This window comes from Podarcis cretensis, assembly GCF_951804945.1.
Source record: "Podarcis cretensis genome assembly, chromosome: 10".
In the NCBI taxonomy this organism is placed as follows: Eukaryota; Metazoa; Chordata; class Lepidosauria; order Squamata; family Lacertidae; genus Podarcis; species Podarcis cretensis.
Genome location: NC_137179.1, coordinates 12,748,210 through 12,767,607, shown reverse-complemented (window position 1 = coordinate 12,767,607; position 19,398 = coordinate 12,748,210). Strand labels below are relative to the sequence as shown.

General features: G+C 39.5%; 1 protein-coding gene across 33 annotated transcripts in view; it reads left to right on the top strand.

Annotated features, from left to right (window-relative positions):
• The window catches only part of C2CD5 (C2 calcium dependent domain containing 5), an 88,414-nt gene that overhangs the window by 42,452 nt on the left and 26,564 nt on the right, over positions 1-19,398 (top strand). For 15 of the 33 annotated variants that reach the window (XM_079992182.1, XM_079992160.1, XM_079992189.1 and 12 more), the window contains 7 exons: positions 6,255-6,284; positions 9,782-9,896; positions 11,391-11,579; positions 13,871-14,062; positions 14,759-14,945; positions 17,383-17,547; positions 18,475-18,612. In XM_079992182.1, the coding sequence (XP_079848308.1) occupies positions 6,255-6,284; positions 9,782-9,896; positions 11,391-11,579; positions 13,871-14,062; positions 14,759-14,945; positions 17,383-17,547; positions 18,475-18,612 (1,016 nt within the window). The remainder of the gene's footprint in view (positions 1-6,254; positions 6,285-9,781; positions 9,897-11,390; positions 11,580-13,870; positions 14,063-14,758; positions 14,946-17,382; positions 17,548-18,474; positions 18,613-19,398) is intronic. The other 18 variants (XM_079992176.1, XM_079992177.1, XM_079992173.1 and 15 more) reach the window with 3 other exon arrangements.

Below are 19,398 nucleotides of genomic sequence, written 5' to 3'. Positions count from 1 at the left end.
TAAGAAAACTTTTGAAGCAGCCTCCTACACAAGTTTCATATATACTTTATTGTAGATCTGTCTCTATGACCATAATGGCTGAACTGCAACATTTTTCAATGCTAAATGTCCCTGTGAATCTCTGCATTGTTGGCACAAGAAGAAGTAGATTGTTTTAAGATTGCTTACTGTAGCTTGCTTATTCCAGCAAATACTGGTAGTAGCAAGCCAGTAATATCTGATATAATGTTGAAGAACGTGCTGCTAGCAGGCTGCCTGACTGTTAGTGGGATTAATAACTTCATAATAGAGCAATTCATACTTGATTCTCATCCAGTTGAACACTTGCTTAACCTGGCTTATCATTCATCTCTTAACTTGGAACGTACAGCTGATGAGAATCAGTCAGCAGCCACCTTTTCGTTATGTAGGTCCCTTTGCTCTGTACAGAATAGTATTTTGAAACAAGCAAAGCTTGAGAAAAATTGGCAAGGGTTGTATAATAGCCCTAGGTTAAAATGACCAGGAGAGCTTTTCACTATATACTTACTGGGCACATTGACCTCTTAGAAGCTTCTAAAGAAAAGTCAGCGGATATAGGGTTGTCTACCCCTGTGTGGACAGGAAACAGCACATTGAGGGGATGGGGGAACTACAGAATGTTCTAGGTATGATGCTCTAATGTAGGCATGATGGCCCACAGGTTGACTCAAGATAGTTTCTGTGTTTTAGTGTGATTGATTAAACCAGCTTGGCATCGGAGCTTCTCAACTTTATGGCCAAATGGGATAATATAATGTATGTTCGTTTAATTGTATCACAATCTCTTTCCTCTAGTAACAGGATTGTAGCAGATATTTTCTGTGTATCCATGTGAGATACTGCTTTGGACATTTTCAGTGTTTGCCTGGAGATCCAGAGCTTAGATACTTTGCTATTCTTCAAGATACCAATCTTACTACTAGGTTTGAAATAGGCATGGAAAGTGCCGGGGCAAGTGATGCACACTAAAGTAAAATATCCTAATTTCACATAGATTCTAAGGAGGTCTGAACAGGCAATGAACACCAGAACATCACTGGGGCATGTGATGTGCTGCTGCGGTTTCGGAAATGCCTGTCATGGCCAGGCAATTCACCACAGTAGGGGATCTTTTGCAGAATCCTCCAACGCTATAAATAATAAAGGATGCGCGCGCGCGCGCGCACACACACACACACACACACACAGTAGGGAATTGCTATAAAGACTTATTTAGCGAGCTATGATAAAATGTAGTTCTAGTGCTATTATTATTGTTAATATACCCGACTACGACTACATTTTGTGGGTGCTATTCAACTAAGTTTTACATAGAATAGACGCATTGAAATGAATGGACATGACTTAAGGTAGACCCATTAATTTTAATAGGTATACTTTGAGTAAAAGGTATTGCAATAGTGTGCTGAGTTCTTATCCATCTATCCATTCTTCAGGGAAGCCTGATGTTTTATTGCTTTTTTATAATTATTATCATTAATTCTGTTGGAAGCCGCACAGAGTGGCTGGGGAAACCCAGTCAGATGGGCGTGGCATTATTATTATTATTATTATTATTATTAATAATTTTATTCACCAGAAGGTCCCAGTGTAGGTTTCTGTATACAAAAATGAAAACAGTACCAACCCATAACACAATCTGTGTTTTCAAATGCAAACTGGAAGATAATGCATGTTGGATCATCTAGGCAGTACAGGGAACTAACAACTTACATGTGTTTAAATTGTGTACATTTAGCTTTATGCGCTTCCCCAAAATAAAAAATAAAAAGTGGAAAGGGGGGCAGGTGCCTGGGAGAAAAAAGGCAGTCCCACCCACTATTGAACCCAATGTGTTTTGATTGTATATGATTCCTCTCTCTTTTTAAAAAAATATCAGATGGTACTATAAGAGATGATTATCCTTTTTCATAGAAACTTCCATTCAGAACTGTCAGTGCCACCAGCAGAATTTTTTTTTAAATCCATTGAGTTTTAAGTATAGGCTAGGTTCTTATTTGCTTTTCAGGGTTGATTCCTGAAAATAAATAAACAGGAGTAAGGAAGCATTTTGAGTACAACTGTCTTAGAAATACTTGGGGTTAATGCAATATTTCTCTCTTTACATTTTCAAGTTGGGGTACTCGGGTGGATTTACCCTTTCAATAGTCTTAATCATATCATACAGGCTGCAATTAAAGCATATAAATTAGTCCTGGTAAATTATTTGACTTATTTCTGACAGAACTTAATTTAAGGGCATGGAGCCAATGTGCAATTCTAAAATCATATCAGGAGAAGGCTCATTGGTGTATGCATGAGTACACCAACAGAAGTTGATATTGACTACAGCTAACTTGTTAGAAGCAACAATTTTTCAGCTGGAGTGTCCCATTACTGCTCTACTAATCATTATCCTCCAACACCATATCTATTTGTAGGAACTAAAATATTGATTGAACCCTGCAAGATTCTTGTAATTCCAGTGAAAGATTCAAATGCAGCAGAATTTTGTACAGATCTTCTGCTCAAAAGTTTTTAGGGAATCCTTGCTAAACTTACTTGAATAGATTTTTGCTAGAAAAGCTTGTGATTGAGTGCTCTGTATGCTTGCCTTTTGCTTTCACCTAGACTCCAGGGCCATTACTTTCTGTAACCATTTCAGTGAGCTGCCATAGTTTTCAGTCTGTACTGTCACCTGATCCAAGCATGCGCCAAAATACCCACCGTTTCTGGCTCCTGTCTGCTGAATCTGCTTTGCAAACCCTTAGTTCTTTAAGCTTTTGCTTTAGCCCGGAACAAACAGGCGGCACCCTTCTGGAGTGTGCTGGACCCATGCCATCCTGCTCCCCCCCCAACTCCTCTATTGTTTATGTAAATCCTTAGCTTTATGTAAATGTGTAAATGCTCTGATGGCATCCCCATGTGAAATTGTGTGGCTCGTGTAAAAAAAAAAAATACATGTCAGAAAAAATAGAATGCTCCACATTGCACTGCATTCCAGTGTTTTGTATGAACTATTCTTGCCATGTTGTGGTGTATTGATTTTTATTTATTTATTAAAGTCATTTTTATCTTTTTACATGCAAGGTAAGTTTGCATATATTGTGTGTGAATATGCATTGCATTTTGTATATATACAAAGTTCTTTGGTTAATTTTAATAGAGGGGGAACTAAAATCCATTAAAACCTATGATGTTGTGGAAGAGAAATTCATTTCTTTTTTACCTTTTAAATTAAATTATGTATGAGAGAAGAAACTTTGTTTTAAAACTTTGTAGTTTGGCATGTGGTTTTTCTGGATGCAGTGGAGCTGGTTCTGCTCCCATACACTACCTGTTAAGTGATCCTCGTAGTTCTTCTCTGCTAAAAGCTAGTTTGCTTTTGGGGGAAAAAACATTGGTTTGGCCATTTGTTATTAGATTCCACGTGGCAGTATACCACATGGTGTTTAACCATGATCTCACAATGTTCTTTGCATTTTTAGGTCTGGTTTTTAGCCATTGAGTGATTTTAATTCAGTGACCTTTCAGTAACTGGTGCTAGTCAAACATTTACAGTGAACAAGTGTTCACTATTGTGAAGACACTACAATCAAATAACACACATGAATGGAGCTCATCAGGATTTATTATTGTAAAGGTAGCAGGAGTAGGAGATAACTTGTTTTTAAACTCTGAGCTACAGAATCCCACTTGTTAGCAGAAAGAAACAGGATGAGTCTATGGATCTAGTCTAGGGATCCTGCAACAGTGTTTCTGCCTCTTTCTTTTGAGCATTTCTTTTTTTTACCACTCTGACCTTTTTTTAATCATGTTTGCAATTTTCATATATTTGCTTGTGTTTTGATTTTTTTTTGCTTACCTTGTTATCTTCCCCACCCTCCCTCTCTCTTGTCTCATCTTCTCTGACCTGCTTTTCTGAACTTTCATTCAAACTTAATTATTTAGAAGGTTAAGCAATACTATCAGTAACTACATGTGTTATATATATGTTGAGACACGGTTCCAACACAAAAGAGTGATGACACTTAGATTTTTAGAGTAATTGTCTTGTTTTCTTACCATGGATCATTGTATAACTTACGAAAAGCTGTTTTTTCCCCTTTCCCTCTTTTAAATACCTTGTTTTTAGAAAGATATTTTCTCAGTTTCAATGCAGCAGTCATATTTTTCATTCACTATATAAAAAACCCCAAACCAAACTTAATTATAATCTCTTCTAATATATTGCAAGCCCAGAATATTTTGTCCTTTTTCCTCAGTACCCCTTTAAGGCATGCTTAAGGAACTATGAAATCTCAGTTTTATTACCAAAAAGCAGCTTCTCATGCTACTTTCTAAAAATGCTTTTGGGATTACCACAAGTTTCAAAAATGGCTAGTCAAGCATTGCAGGGGGCTGCCATTGGAACAGCACCGAAAAAGCCCCAAGGAACTTGCTTCCCGCTCCTCTGGACTGTTGCCTGGGTTCTCCACATACAGAATTTGAAGCTTGCAGTGTAAGGTTAGACGAGCATTTTCCCCATCAGACTCCATTCGTGCCTAGAAAGGTATTTGAGTGAGCTATTCACTTTCCATTGTAGGAGTCTGACCTGGTTTAGTTTTTGTCCTAAAAAGACCCCATCCACTTGAATAACTGATCCTCAGGCTCTGATGTCTGGATAGAATCTAAAGTCTGCCCTTGACTGGAGAATAGGAAAGAAATGGAAACAGATGAATGCCAAAGAAGTGGGTGCACCTTGTAAATCTGTTTGCCTGCCTGTGATCCACTATGGCAGAAACTAATAGAATGCTAGGTTTAAGTATATGCTCCAAATTTCATTCTGGGAAATAAAAACAGGAGTTACAGATACATGATTACTTCTACACTTTTTAGTAGCTGCAGGACTGATTTCACTATGCCGGCAAATGCATTTTTGCTTTACCAACACAGTACCACAGAATGGTAGTGATGTAACACCAGTACTGTTAGAGATATTAACTATAGGCATGTACACCAACGTGGGTGTTTAAGATGCAGATTAAATAGTTTAAAGAGTCATATCTTTAAACAGTGGACCACTATTTTTTCTGAAGCATCTAGCTTTTGGTTCCCACCTAGTCCTGGCTTCTTCTCAGGGTGGTAAGGGTTAAGCAGGTTGTTGTCTGGACCCAGGGATGGCCTTAACATTAGACAGAATGAGGCAGCCATCTTACAAAGTAGATGCTAATGAGTGGCAATGAGGTGCCACAGCTAAGAGTTACACGATTCCTAAGCCGGCCGACTTCCCTCAGGTGTAATGGAGAATGCTGTTCTGCCTCCAGTGTTAAAGTAATATCCAGCTTCCATTCTGGTCAGCTTCTGTACATGGAGTGTATGAAGTACCATCTTGTCCTTTGCCTCAGGCAGCAAAATGTCTTGGGTCAGCCCTGTCTGAAAGTAAACTACAGTTGTACCTTGGATCCCGAATGCCTTGCGAGTCGAACATTTGGCTCTTTAATGCCGCAAACCCGGAAGTGAGTGTTCTGGTTTGCAAACATTCTTTGGAACCCAAACATCTGACGCGGCTTCCGATTGGCTGCAGGAGCTTCCTGCAGCCAATTGGAAGCCGTGCCTTGGTTTCCAAACGTTTTGGAAGTCAAATGGACTTCTGGAACGGATTCCATTCGACTTCCAAGGTACGACTGTATCTTGATTCATTACTAGATATCCTTAAGCTCTTTAGAAGGCATGCCCATTTGAGTATTGACAAGCTTTATTCTCAAACTTTTACACTATGAACAAGGTCTACCTATTTTATCAAAATGATTCATTAGAGTCTTGGATAGTTAGGCCTTTTGAGAAGGCCTACACGTTACATGAGAACTGGCGAACCCCCCAAGTGTTCCTGCACTACAATTCTTATTCTCCATGACCATCAGTGGTGGTTGAAGGGCTGCGGGGAGCTGGAGTTCAGAAACACCTAGGGGACTGCAGGTCTTACATGGTTAGCTGCTAGCTTTCCATTTTGTGGGAGGTCTCGATCCAAGCCCCACCACCATCACCCAAGATTTCACTCGAGCTGCCAGTTTTCCAGCCCTAACTTATAGCAGTATGCTTTGTACTTTTAGTTTAGTCACTGCATGCTTTTTTAAAAAGGCAGGGCCAGCCACACTTAGAATAAATATGGCTGTATGATAATATGGTTGTCATTATGGAGTCAGTGAAACTCATAAATGCATTCATTTTATTTCTCTTTATGGTGACCTCTTCTGAAATTGTGTTATGGAAAGGGAGTCCCCAAAGCCCTCTCTCCTTTATAAGTAAGCTTTCACAGTACATAGTAAGTCATTTTTGTTTGGTTTTTGTTTGTTTGTTAGTTTATTTGCTTGTGTGTGTGCTTGCTGCTGAATGCATTTCTTTCTTCTTAATTAGCAAGTCCTGCTCTTAAACACATTTTTCTTGAGAATTAAGATTGCTTTTGGATTTTCGGTTGTGTTAGGCTCCATAATAACCTCCACAGATATTTCTGCTGGTACATGTGTAAGCCACTTGAAAAATAAATGAATTAAAGATTCTTGCTCTGAACACCCTGCTTGTGAGTAAGTTCTGTTTGCAGTCATTGGAACCCACTTCCAAGTAAATCTGTTTTAAGACCAGGGTGCAAAAACAAGGTTTGCCTTCAGTGCATCCTCACAAATGTGTCATTTATGGTTACAGTGTTAACAAAATTGTTCTTTAAAATGAATGTTATACCTTGAGTTTTTGATTCATTTAATAAATGCCATTTTATTTACTAGCGTAAGACAACATCTTTCCCTTTTTGGTTGCAGCAGCAATAGGCTCTGTGTCTTACTTGATTATTTTTTGGTTGTCATATCATTATGAAAACACAGACTGGTAGCGAAAGAATGGCTTAACTGTAAACTATGCCATATTCCACATTGCTTTTGAAATAGTTTAAACCTCTTTCAATAGAAAAAAAAAGTTGTATAAATTTGATATCATGGTTAGATATGCTCCAGGAAAGTTATTAAAAGAAAATACCTGGTGGAAATTATCAAGCCTGAGACCATTTGCAAGTAAAACAAAACAAAATAAAATTCATGCCTTTTTGAGACCTCTTTCCCAATAAAACACTATAATTGCCCATAAATCATTGGGGTTAGCAACACTTCACTATGTAAAGTATGAAAACTGATTCCACCGTTTAAACTTAAAAAGTGCCATTAACACACATATACTTATGCAACTGTTATAATTACATTATAACAGTGCAGTGATAATGAGTGGTGAACTCCTGGTAACAACAAATAATTGTTTTATGTTGTTTTTCATGTATACTGCTTAGGTTTTTAAAATAATAATAATAATAATAATAATAATAATAATAATAGGTTTATAATTTCTTCTAAATTAATAACAGGGCAATCCTAACCATGTCTGCTCAGAAGTAAGTTCTATTGAATTCAATAGGTCTTACTCCCAGGTAAGTGAGGTTAGTATTGCAGAATTTGTAACCATAGTGCATGATAACTGAGCAGCCTGAGTAGAAAGCACCACTTTAGACAAATGATTTACCAGTTCTGAGACTGCCATCTAGATGCCCCAAGCAAGCTAGCTACATATCTAGACTTAGAGCAGAGGTTGATGAACTTTAGAATTAGATCAGCCACAAGGGGATTTTTCAGGATACTCACACTACAGTGGGTTGTTCAGTTTCCAGACATAAGCAGTGAGTGTCCACCATATATTTAAGTACCATCAGCCACAGTTTAATCATGCATGTGGAACTGTATATGAAAACAATCTGGTCACAGGCATCTATGCCTCCTTTAATTTAATACAATACAGAATGGTCTCAAGCTTAAAATTCCGATCTGAGAGTACTACATAGTTAGCCTATGACTGAAAAGTGTCAAATCTTCTTGAAATCCAAAATATGTTGCTGTTGACACTTCAGGATTTGTGGGCAAGGAACTTGGGGAGAATTTCTGGTTTGTTTGTTTTTTCAGTGAGCCACCCAGAGTCAGGTTTTTTGCACCAATCCCCTGGCTGTTTATTGTTATATTTCATCCATAATCCTGTAAATCCTGTGTTGCTTGTTTCTTGACTACTGTCTGACTACTGCTCTCCAGTCCCCGCTTATATATACATATCTGTATCATAAGCATGATGTTTTGGAATTGCAACACAGCCAGAGTTTTATGCCATACTTTGTGAATTTGGATGGCATATACTGCCTCATTGGACATCTTTCTTTGCATGGCACTAATTTTTCACCAGTTATTACATTATCATATGTAATAATGAAATATTGTGTGTGAGTGTTATTAAACGTATCCCATAGGCCACACACAAGGGTAAGCTTGTCTCTCACACCTGTAGTTCAGCGCTGAAACTTGTCCTCAGTTTGAGAACGTCATTCTTTCTTTTGAAGGAGGCCAGTGACATTGTGCCCTAGAAATCCTCAGAAACACATTTTGCAGAGATGGTTCTATGTATCTAGAGATAAATGGGCATCTAAAGGCCCTGAACTGTCTTGCCACCTACAGAAGTGAGGGTACTGGTTGCTTGCAGTTGGGGTCTCAGTGACCCCAAAAACCAGGTTATTTAGTTTTGCGCAAAAATAGCTATGATACAAAAATGGTTTTGCTTTTTCACAAGAAAAGTTCTAATTGAGGGGTGGGGTTAAACAATTCAGGGTTATAAAGTGGCTTAGTAAACCTGTGGGGGTACTATTGACCCTTGATCCCATCTGTGATGTTGGTAGAAGTTGAGTTACTGATTAGTCTGATACGAAAATAGACCGAACATTTCATCCTCTATGCTCCTTTCTGGTGGACAGAAGAATTTCTGGGCTAAGCATCTGCAGCTATGGCCAACAACTAAAATTATAAGCAGCCTTGTGCAGGATCATTTTGACCCCTGGCGCTGTGTGCATGTACCCTCTCCCCTTGGCTATTCCAGATGGGGTAGAACTGACCTCAAAAGCTGCAAGGGTCAAAACACTGATTTCCCCTCTCCCACTGTTAAGAAAGGAAGGCCTAAAAATGGCAATTTACACATTGTCATAGTTAAGGACCAGAAGTGAGGTCCTTATTTTGCCCTAATGGGTAAGAGGGTGGCTATTGGCTATGACCAGAGGCTGAGGGAGAAGGACTACCTGGAATATAGAGTTGTAGAAGACTGACACAAAAGTTTTATGATTTTTGCTCTCGGGGTGTATTCGAAAAACAAAACACCATCGATGGAGAATTATATATAGCAATTGGAGCTTCTATACACGAACAACAAGCGTTAAGCTCCACATTTCTTGGTATCCTGACTAGGGAGCTTTTGAAAGCCCAGAGAGGGAGGAAACCACAATGAGTGTGATCTCTTTAACATTGAGATTTGGTGACTACGGATGTCCTTACAGTGGAATTTGAGGTATATCCTGGTTGCAGAGGCTACTGCTCTATTTTAGTCAAGAAATAAATACGTACATATAAAGTTAGATAGGAGAGGAGTATAGCTCATAGCCACAATGTTCCCCTGTGCAGGCAATGTTGGACAAAGTAAATCCATAAAATCTTGTGTTTTTCTAAGAATTAAAGAAGTCAAGTGAATCAACAAGGTTTCAGTTCATGAAATCAGCACTACAAAGGAATAAGCAAGGTTACCTAATCAGTGTAGCGATAGGCTGATAGGAAGCAAAAACAAAGTTGTCAGGCGCTTGTGACAGCTTGAAAGCTAAATTATTCTTGATCTTTAGCCACAAAGTTTTACATGCTTGTGTTAGTGCAGAACAGTGACTGATTTTTGCTTTATCTTTCAGATGACCCAGAGACACGAGATGCATGGTGGGCCGAAATACGACAAGAAATAAAATCCCATGCAAAGGCACTGGGGTGTCATGCTGTAGTGGGCTACAGTGAATCAACTAGCATTTGGTAAATCACTTATATTTTTGTAATGCTTTCGAAATGAGTCCTGAATCATACAAGCAGCATGTGTGGAAGGAGAATAAATTACTGCAGGAAGCAGTGTGTAGGCAAAGCTGAGATAGGCAGTGAGAATGCTTCAGACAATGGTGCAGAAAACAGGCAGAGAGGCAGGGACACCCTTTCTGGCGCATGCCAAAGATGCATCACTGTGATGTGTTTCAGATGCCTATTAAAAACCTACTTGTTCAGGCATTTCCTGACTCTTGTTTTTTAGACTGCACTGCTTGGTAGTTTGTTTCAGTATTCTGATTCGGGATTCTTTTCAGTGATAATGTCTTTTTGTGTTGTTATTTTTAATATAAACCTTGCAGTTTTATGTTTTTTACTTTGAAAAATCACTTAGATTTTTGAAACAAATATTAATTGGCCTATAAATTAATGGAATAATTGAATAAATAAACATAGCAACAGCACTGTAGGAAGTTTCCATTACTCTAGTATTGGCTGCTGTTTCTTGTAGATGGAGCAGAACAATTAATTAGATCCTTGTATTTACAGGAGAACATAGTGCACCCTAGGGACGCAGGTGGCGCTGTGGTCTAAACCACTGAGCCTCTTGGGCTTGCCGATCAGAAGGTTGGCGGTTCGAATCCCTGCGACGGGATGAGCTCCCGTTGCTTGGTCCCAGCTCCTTTCAACCTAGCAGTTTGTAAGCACGCTAAAAAAGTTCAAGTAGATAAATAGGTACTGCTCCGGTGGGAAGATAAACTGCGTTTCTGTGTGCTGCTCTGGTTTCGGTGTTCCGTTGTGCCAGAAGCGGCTTAGTCATGCTAGCCCTATGACCCTGAAAAACTGTCTGCAGACAAACGCCGGTTCCCTCGGTCTGTAAAGCGAGAAGAGTGCCGCAACCCAGAGTCATCTGCAACTGGACTTAACTGCCAGGGGTTCTTTACCTTTTTTAATATATAGTGCACCCTTGCTTAGGCTTCACAACCTATGGGAGGATTTTATGTGTTCTGTTGTCCCGAGATCATTCTTTGATCAGTGCTGCTTGGAAAGAAATGTCTTCTTTTTGAAGTATGATAACTGGGTGGCCAACTATCTCTAAACTTCACAGCAGTAAAAGTTCACTCATTCAGCGTGTTTGGGAAAATATGCCAGCAACAGTTCTAGTGTATATTGGTAGAATAGAAGTGGGGAACCTTTTTGACCCAGGCTCAGATCTTTATCTTCCCTACGGGCCAACTTCGATTGGGTGGGTGGGATAGACACCTGCCAATCATCTGTTGATGAGAAGAGAGTGCAGTCCTGCTGGCTGCAGAGGGCTGCCTCACCTTTCCTGAATGCTGTAACTATATTCTTCACCTTGGGCTATACAGCTCCAAAAGGGTTTGCTCTGAATTGGTTTCATAATTGTTGTTTTGACTTTTACTAAATAGGATGCCTAAAAATGCATATAATCAAAAATGTGGCTTTATCATCTTCTTTTCTTTTCTGTAGTGAAGAGGTCTGTATTTTGTCTGCATCGGGCACGGCAGCTGTACTGAACCCTAGGTTTCTCCAGGATGGCACCACGGAAGTCTGTTTGGAACAAAGGTTGTCATGGCAGCCTGGCTACTTTTCCATAGGGTCAGAGAAGGGAGAGGTTGATTTTTTTCCTCAAAACCAGGATAGTTCTTCTCTATTAGGGTAGGTTACCAGTGTTACAGTACAGGATGCGGAGCCAACCACTTTACTGATTTTTCACTAACAACAACAGAAGTTGTGGAGCTCTGCACCAAATCTCTAGCCTTATTGTTTTCAAATTTCTAACAGCCTCAGCAAGGTAACACATTTGACTACTAACCACATAATGCAAATTTTTTCTTCCTCTTTGCCACTCCTTCCTATTCTGCTTCTCCTAGCACACTGCATACAAGTGACCCCCTGTGTCGTTTCACTGCATAAGCTTGATGATAAATGTATCATGTGGCAATTTGCCTCTCTTGAAATATTGACAAAATTTTTTGAATGGGCATGGGTAAATTTAACTCTTTAAAAATGTCAACTAAAGTTCATGAAACGTTAGAGGTATTAAGCCTGAGAAAATCGGCTAGAGTTGATGGTATTGAGGCACAACTCATTCTTCAACTTGGCACCATCTAGTGGTTTAGGACACAGGTGCTTTCCACACTATCCACTAGGAAGCAGGCTGTATTGATAAAAAGTTTTGGCTTGAGGTTAGACTAGAAGGCAGCTCCCACTTTCTCCCAGAAGCCAGTATTTCCCCTGCCTCGCTGTAGGCCTATAAAATACTGTAATGTATACCTGTCGTTACATCATTGCATCTTGGTACATTCCCCCTCCCCCTTGTTTCCTCATCTTGCCTTGCAAATATTAGTGGATTAAACTTTTACTTAAATAAAGTACATCTTAACCCAGTTCATCATTAGGGATCAATAGCATTATGTCTGCACCTAACCATTTTCCCTCTGTGCCCTCATAAAATAGTGTATATTGTTATCCCTCCCCCAGTATATAAAAGGGTATCAAATAAATACAAAGATGGTAAGCACCATGTTTTGAATATAATATGTGTATATGCTGTTCTTTTCAGTGGGCTCTATTGCAAGAGATGTTCTTGTTGAATTTTATTTTAAAGCTGTTGTTTATACAATCCATCCCTTCCATTAGACAAGATGAGTTTGTTTCAGTGCTTCTGAAGGGAAGGTGTTTTACGTCTAACTTTTGCTGCTTGGGTTGTACCCAGTTGTTTTTATGATGAAGCTTTGATATGCAAATTGTGTTATCAGAATTCCAGTTTTTTTTATGCCGAAAGCATCAAATTGGTCCACTTGCTCAGCTGAAAAATCCTATCAGTGCAAGGTACAGCGAAGATGTGTGGTAGTTTAAAAATAAAGAAGAGGGACAAGGTGTTATATGTGCAGATAACAATATAAACTACCATGTCCTGTGATTTCATTTGCTTATTCCCAAAACATATATCCCACCTTTCTATGAAAATTCAGTGCAGAATATTTTGAGATTTGCAAACAGTAGCTCTCCATGTTCAGTTTACGCTGCAGCTGTCAGAAACACGAGACAATACATACGTTTAGGTGCTCCCTATTTCCCCAAGAGGTAAGAAGTAATGGGGTAGTATTATGGGTATTCTTTGGATCAGGAAAAGGATGGGTGTTCTTGAGTTTTATTTACAAAGATACGGACAGAGTGTAGAACAAGCAAAATAGACTCCAAGAGGAGGCAGCACAACTGTTAATCCTGCAGCAAACTCCCAAAGGGAACAATTGCACCCCAAGGTGCTTTGCCTTTTGCTGACTCACTGCTCTCATGCATTCTATCTCTGCTCAAATTCAAACTGCCAGAACCTGTTGTAGAGGTGCCCAAATTATCTGAGTGTTATGTTCCAAAAACAAGAGCCCTTGGGGTACAGTCAGGTTATTTTGTTAAGACAAAGGCAAAGCCATAGCCATATATTTGCTCATTCTAATCAAAACAGTCCATCTTATTACAGTACTGTTTTGCAATTGTCCCTCTGATTTATGCAACTTGGTTTTTTCGTTGTACTGAGCTTTTTTATTCTTGTTAAGACTGTAACTCTATAGAAGCTTGACTTTTAACATTGATAAAATCAAGTATTCTACCATTAGTTCCCATGTATTCCAGCCTTGCCTTGCATATACAAGCATACCTTAAAAAACAAGGAGGGAGGAAAACAAACTTTCATACAGCATCCCTGCCTGATCTCTTGAAGGCAATTTTGACTCACTACAGGTGACAGGTGTGTGACTGTTTACCAGCTTAATCAGTTGCAAGAACCATAAAAAGAGAACAAAAGTTGACCACCACAATGTATGGGTTCTGTTAGTGCCTGCATGGGTCAGTTTTTTAAAAAACACACACAGTAAAATACAATATTTATATTTCACAAGATGGTGTCTGAATGGTAATATTAGATGTCTCACAATCTCATTTTTTAGGTTAGAGGAAACATCACCTCTGGGTTGTGGCTTTTGCCACATACCATATGATGAGCTCAACATGCCATTCCCTGCTCACCTCACTTACTGCTGCAACTGCAGGAAGCAAAAAGTCCCTGATGTTCTTTTCACAACAATAGATTTGCCTGTGGATGCACTGGTGGTTGGGAAAGGATGTCTCATTCAAGCCAGGTATCTTTCTGCCAGATTTGCTTTGCTCTCTGTTTTGACCTCTCTTTTTGTTTTAAAGAGCAGGGTACAGTTATCAATGTTAGTAGCGCTGGCCCCTTTAACAGCATCTGAAAGTTTCCTTTTACCAAGAGCAGGTCTACTCTGGAAAAGGGAAGGCAAAAAATGAATTTTAGTCTGGACGCTTTTTGTCAAGACAAGCAACTTGTTACTTCTGACACATCATTTTTTTTCTAACAGCTTAAGCACATTTTTTACAGCTTAAGCACATATTTAGTAGATAATGCTGCACATAATTCTGTTGCTGGTAAGCTTTAAAACTCATCTGTCAGACTGTGGTTTTTTTAATCTAGTCCTTTGTTTTTGTTCAGACCTTCTAGTTTACCTATTAGACCTTTGCTAGCTTCAACCCATTTTACCTCTAGCTTGGCATATCACTGATTGTGGCGGGGAGCCTCGGGAATCATGCTTTTATAGAACAGGGCATTTTATGGTGTTAAACTTCTTAGCCATTGCTAAGAGACTTTTCATGTAAGACCAGGCCTACCACTCTGGATAGTATTCAACTAGGTTTTCCTCATGGTAGATGCATTGAAATTAATGGACCTAGCTTAGTCATATACATTAATTTCAGTGGGACAACTCCAACTAAAACATAATTGAACATGACCCTTTGTGTTTTACTGTCCATCCCAATAGGTTGTGTCGGCTGAAAAAGAAAGCACAAGCCGAAGCAAATGCAACTTCCATCAGTAATCTGCTGCCATTTATGGAATATGAAGTACACACTCAGCTGATGAATAAGCTAAAACTGAAAGGAATGAATGCTCTTTTTGGACTGAGGATTCAGATCACAGTAGGAGAAACAATGCTAATGGGTTTGGCAGTAAGTTTTTCTGTATTTATTTTGGGGTTCTTTTATTCCCTTTTCTGGAGAGCAGTTAAAATAAAACCCACATAATGAAAACAACACCTCTATTTAAATTAGAATATCCCCATAGCTGCTTACTCCCGGTCACTGGATGCCAGTGCAAAGAGGATTTTTTTTACATTTCTTCTAGAAATTATAGAGGATCAGACTTTGACTGAGATAGTCAGGCAAAGTCTTCTTGGTAGCCATTATGTTCTCTAGAAAGTGGCAATCTTCCACAACCAAGTAGGTAGGCTCTATAATCAAGCTGGCGCTATTTGGCAGTTAGGCCTTCCAAAATTATGGAGCACATGCATTCAGGCATAGTATTCTACACAAGGACATGCATTGTCCTATTTACACACATGTTATAAAGAAAGTAAAAATACATGTTATAAATAAAGTAACAAAGTATGGGCTATTTACATTTTGTGCAACCATACGTTTTTCTTTTCATTGCAATTAAATGAGAATAGCATTTGCTGTGCCTTAATTGAAACTTGGTCAAGCTACCGGTAAAGCATACAGAATTGACTCAGAAGGTGGTGTATTTGGCCTACAGGCAGCCAGCTGGCCTTCCATGCTTTAAGAGAAGTGGGCTCCACAGTTGGTGAACAGCCACCTGGAATGCCTCAATACTTTTCCATGATGGTAACTGCACAGTTAAATGGACGGTACAATCTAGTCTTAGTTGTGATGCTTTTTTGATTATGCGCCGTTTAGTCTTTCTTCTAAACTGCCATGGAATATGATTGAAGGGCAGTATAAAAAGTACCTATTATAAATAAACGATGACACCAAAAAGAGAAGGTAGTATTTAAGAGATGTATTTAGTTGATTAAATGTATTTTGGGGGATGAGGGAAAATTAAATGTTTGGGAATGGCAGACTTCAATGGACTTAAAGGTTTTCAAGGCTATAGAGAACCTGGAAAATAGCCATTGGCAGGTGGCAGAATCAGCAGGTGACACAACTGTGGCTCTCTCCAACCAGAAATGAAGGTCATTACTTAAAGAGTCAGTCTGCATTTCCCATAGACTCCAGTCTCATGCTCAAAACTCTGTCCCCCCAAAAAAAACACCTTTCTTCCCTTTGCAGCATCTTTCCTATATTTCAGCTCCTCCATCCATGTCATTATATGTTCAATGGCATCAGCTGCACTCCAGAGAATTGTGTTCCTGCTGCTATGTTCTAAGGAGAGCCAGTGTGGTGAAGTAGTTAAGAGCGATGGACTTGTAATCTGGTGAACTGAGTTCGATTCCCCTCTCCTCCACATGCAGCTGCTGGGTTAGCTGCCTGGGGCTAATCACACTTCTCTGAAGTCTCTCAGCCCCACTCACCTCACAGAGTGTTTGTTGTGGGGGAGGAAGGGAAAGGAGAATGTTAGCCGCTTTGAGACTCCTTCAGGTAGTGATAAAGCGGGATATCAAATCCAAACACTTCTTCTTCTAATGTGTGATACGGAAAGCAGTATGCCTCTGAATACCAGTTGATAAGAATCACATGTAGGGAGAGAGCTGTTGTCCTCACAACCTGCTTGCAGGCCTCCCATAGACATCTGATTGGCCATTGTGATAACAGGACTGGACTAGATGGGCTTTTTTGCCTGTTCCAGCAGGGTTTTTCCAAGTTCTTAAATAATTGTTGGTAGAAATAGTCTTGCAGCCAGGAACGGAGCATTCTTGAGTTCTCTTCACCCATTCTAAAGAGCATTTGTGGGCTTGGGAGCTGTGCTCCTAAGCCCCACTGTTGCTGCACATGCATCCACGCCCCTGCATCATCCTACCCAGGCTGAGGCATTGCACTTTGTTTTGAACGCCTGAAGAAAGTGAATGTTAGGATGAGAACTATGATCCAGCCTTTTATCTTCTCCATAGTTTTCTAATGAAACCAGAGACTTTGAGATTCAGCATTTAGGGATGTTCCTTGAAGGCTGCTGACAGAATAAATCTCATTGTGGTTCAGGGTGGGATGCATCCTGGTTAAGTTCTTAAGATGCTTTGTCTGCAGCTTCTATGTTATCTGTTGTATTTTGTATATAAAACACATAGATGATATAAGAGCTAGGGCACTCTAGACTCTTGCAAGATCCAGCTTATAGCGGTCTTTGTAAAATTGTAAGTATGAACAATGAAGGCAATATCTGTTACAGTGTATGAATTTTTGTGTTGCTAATCTTTTTAAAAAGCTGAATGGATTACATGTTCTGTAAAATGGGTTTAGTGTGGAAAGCTTCCAGAAGTTATTCCAATAGTATAACATTACTAGAAAATTTGTGATTGTGAGATTCAAGTTTAAATAGTGGACATTTAACAAATAGTGTGAAATGCATGCTTATAAAGCATTTATTTAAAAAAGCATGACTATATATTGCACTTCATTTTTTTTTTTTTTTTGGTCTTATTCTTTAAAGTCTGCCACGGGTGTATACCTGACTGCCTTACCATCTCCTGGTGGGATTCAAATTGCTGGGAAGACGCCGAATGACGCCACTTACGAACAACATATATCGCACATGCAGAAGAAGATAAATGATACAATAGCCAAAAATAAGGAGCTTTATGAGATTAACCCTCCAGTAAGCAAGGTTATGGAACCGTTCAAACAATTCTGAGTCATACACTGTTCATACCTAATCTATATCCTGTTAGCTAATGCAGAATGGATCATGCACATAAGCAAAGAAACTTACTTAGAAGGTAGCCGTGTGCACAAGTGGGGGAGTCTGTAATTTGGGGGGAGGGAGGTTTCTTTTTATTATTATAATGCATATATACAAAGAGGTTTGCCAGAACAACTGAACCTTTCCTCCCCAGCCCCTTCACCCCCTGATGTATCTCAAACCTAAATTGGTGGCTTCTGTAAAGGAGGAAGGCCAAAAGACCAAAGAACCCAGATACACAACGTAGGTCTAGGTTTGGTTTCCTCATTTCCTTCCTTGGCTTACCCTCAGGAACCCGCAGTCTGCTCACTTCTGTACATACCTTTTTAAACTGCAGAGCCCCAGTGTCCCTGCATTTCATAGAGAAAGCATAAGTTGTAGGTGGATTCTTTAGTCTAAGAAGATGCTGGTGCTGCATCCATTAGGTTCTCAGTTGGGTACTTCGGACAGGAACAGTTAAACAGGCAAACACTTTATTGCTTCCTCAGCTCTTGAACTGCAGTATTTCTGCTTTAGGGGATGCTGCCTGTGTGCTTTTTTTTAGACTGCAGAAATCATGCACCCCTTCATCCACTGCCAAGCAAGGAAGGGAGGAAGCACCAGCAATCGAAAGGTGCACTTTGAAGAAGTTCTGCGTTGCATGAATTAGGACCTGATCCATGCTATTCAACACTTCTTCAGATTGTACCTTTCAAGGTGTTGAATTTGGCCCTGATGATAAGGGGCAGTGCCTGTACTTTTTGCCTTTGTTTTGGAGGAAGGGTATAGTGGCATGGCATTTAAAATTTAAGATTTAATAAAATAAGGGATGCATACATGTTTTCATACCATTGTTCTGCTTAGGAGGCACCTGAAGAAATTATAGGTTCGCCCATTCCAGAACCAAGGCGTACTAGGGTGCTAAGATCACAGTCTGAAAGTTCTGATGAAATTACAGAATTGGACCTGTCACATGGAAAAAAAGATGCCTTCGTCTTGGAGGTATGTTCTGTAAAGTTTAGACTTCTACATGCCTTCTGAAGAACTTAAAGGGTATAAAAATATCAAAGTTGCTAATTAAAGAATACTTTCTTGTTAAACACTAACACATCTATTGTGGTGCAAGCTTCATGATTCTACTTCATGAAGTATAATCCTTGGGGAGGGTTGGGGGTGTCCACTGTCATAAAGTATACGATTGTTTGCCTTACAAGCCTGATTTTCTATAATAAAAAGTTGCAGGAATTCAAAAATTTTCATGGTAACATAACAGCCCTAGGAGAGGCAACTCTAAAATTCTTAGTGACAAACTTATAGTTTAACTATCCAAATTATCAGATATGCTCTGTCAGCCAAAATAGACTAGAAAGGGGTTAGTGGCCTACAACAAATATTTTTTAGCTCCTGTTTGATCAATGAAGACCTAAGTGTATAAGTTGTTTGTTATTCTCAGCATTCATTGAGCTCTTCTGTTTTTTCAGTGTGGTGTAGTGGTTAAGAGCGGTGGACTCGTAATCTGGTGAACCAGGTTCGCTTCCCCGCTCCTCCACATGCAGCTGCTGGGTGACCTTGGGCTAGTCACACTTCTCTCTGAAGTCTCTCAGCCTCACTCACCTCACAGAGTGTTTGTTGTGGGGGAGGAAGGGAAAGGAGAATGTTAGCCGCTTTGAGACTCCTTAAAGGGAGTGAAAGGCGGGATATCAAATCCAAACTCTTCTTCTTCTTCTTAGATAAGATTGCTTTGATAATTATTAACCAAAGTATTGCTTTATTTGTGACATTGAAGGA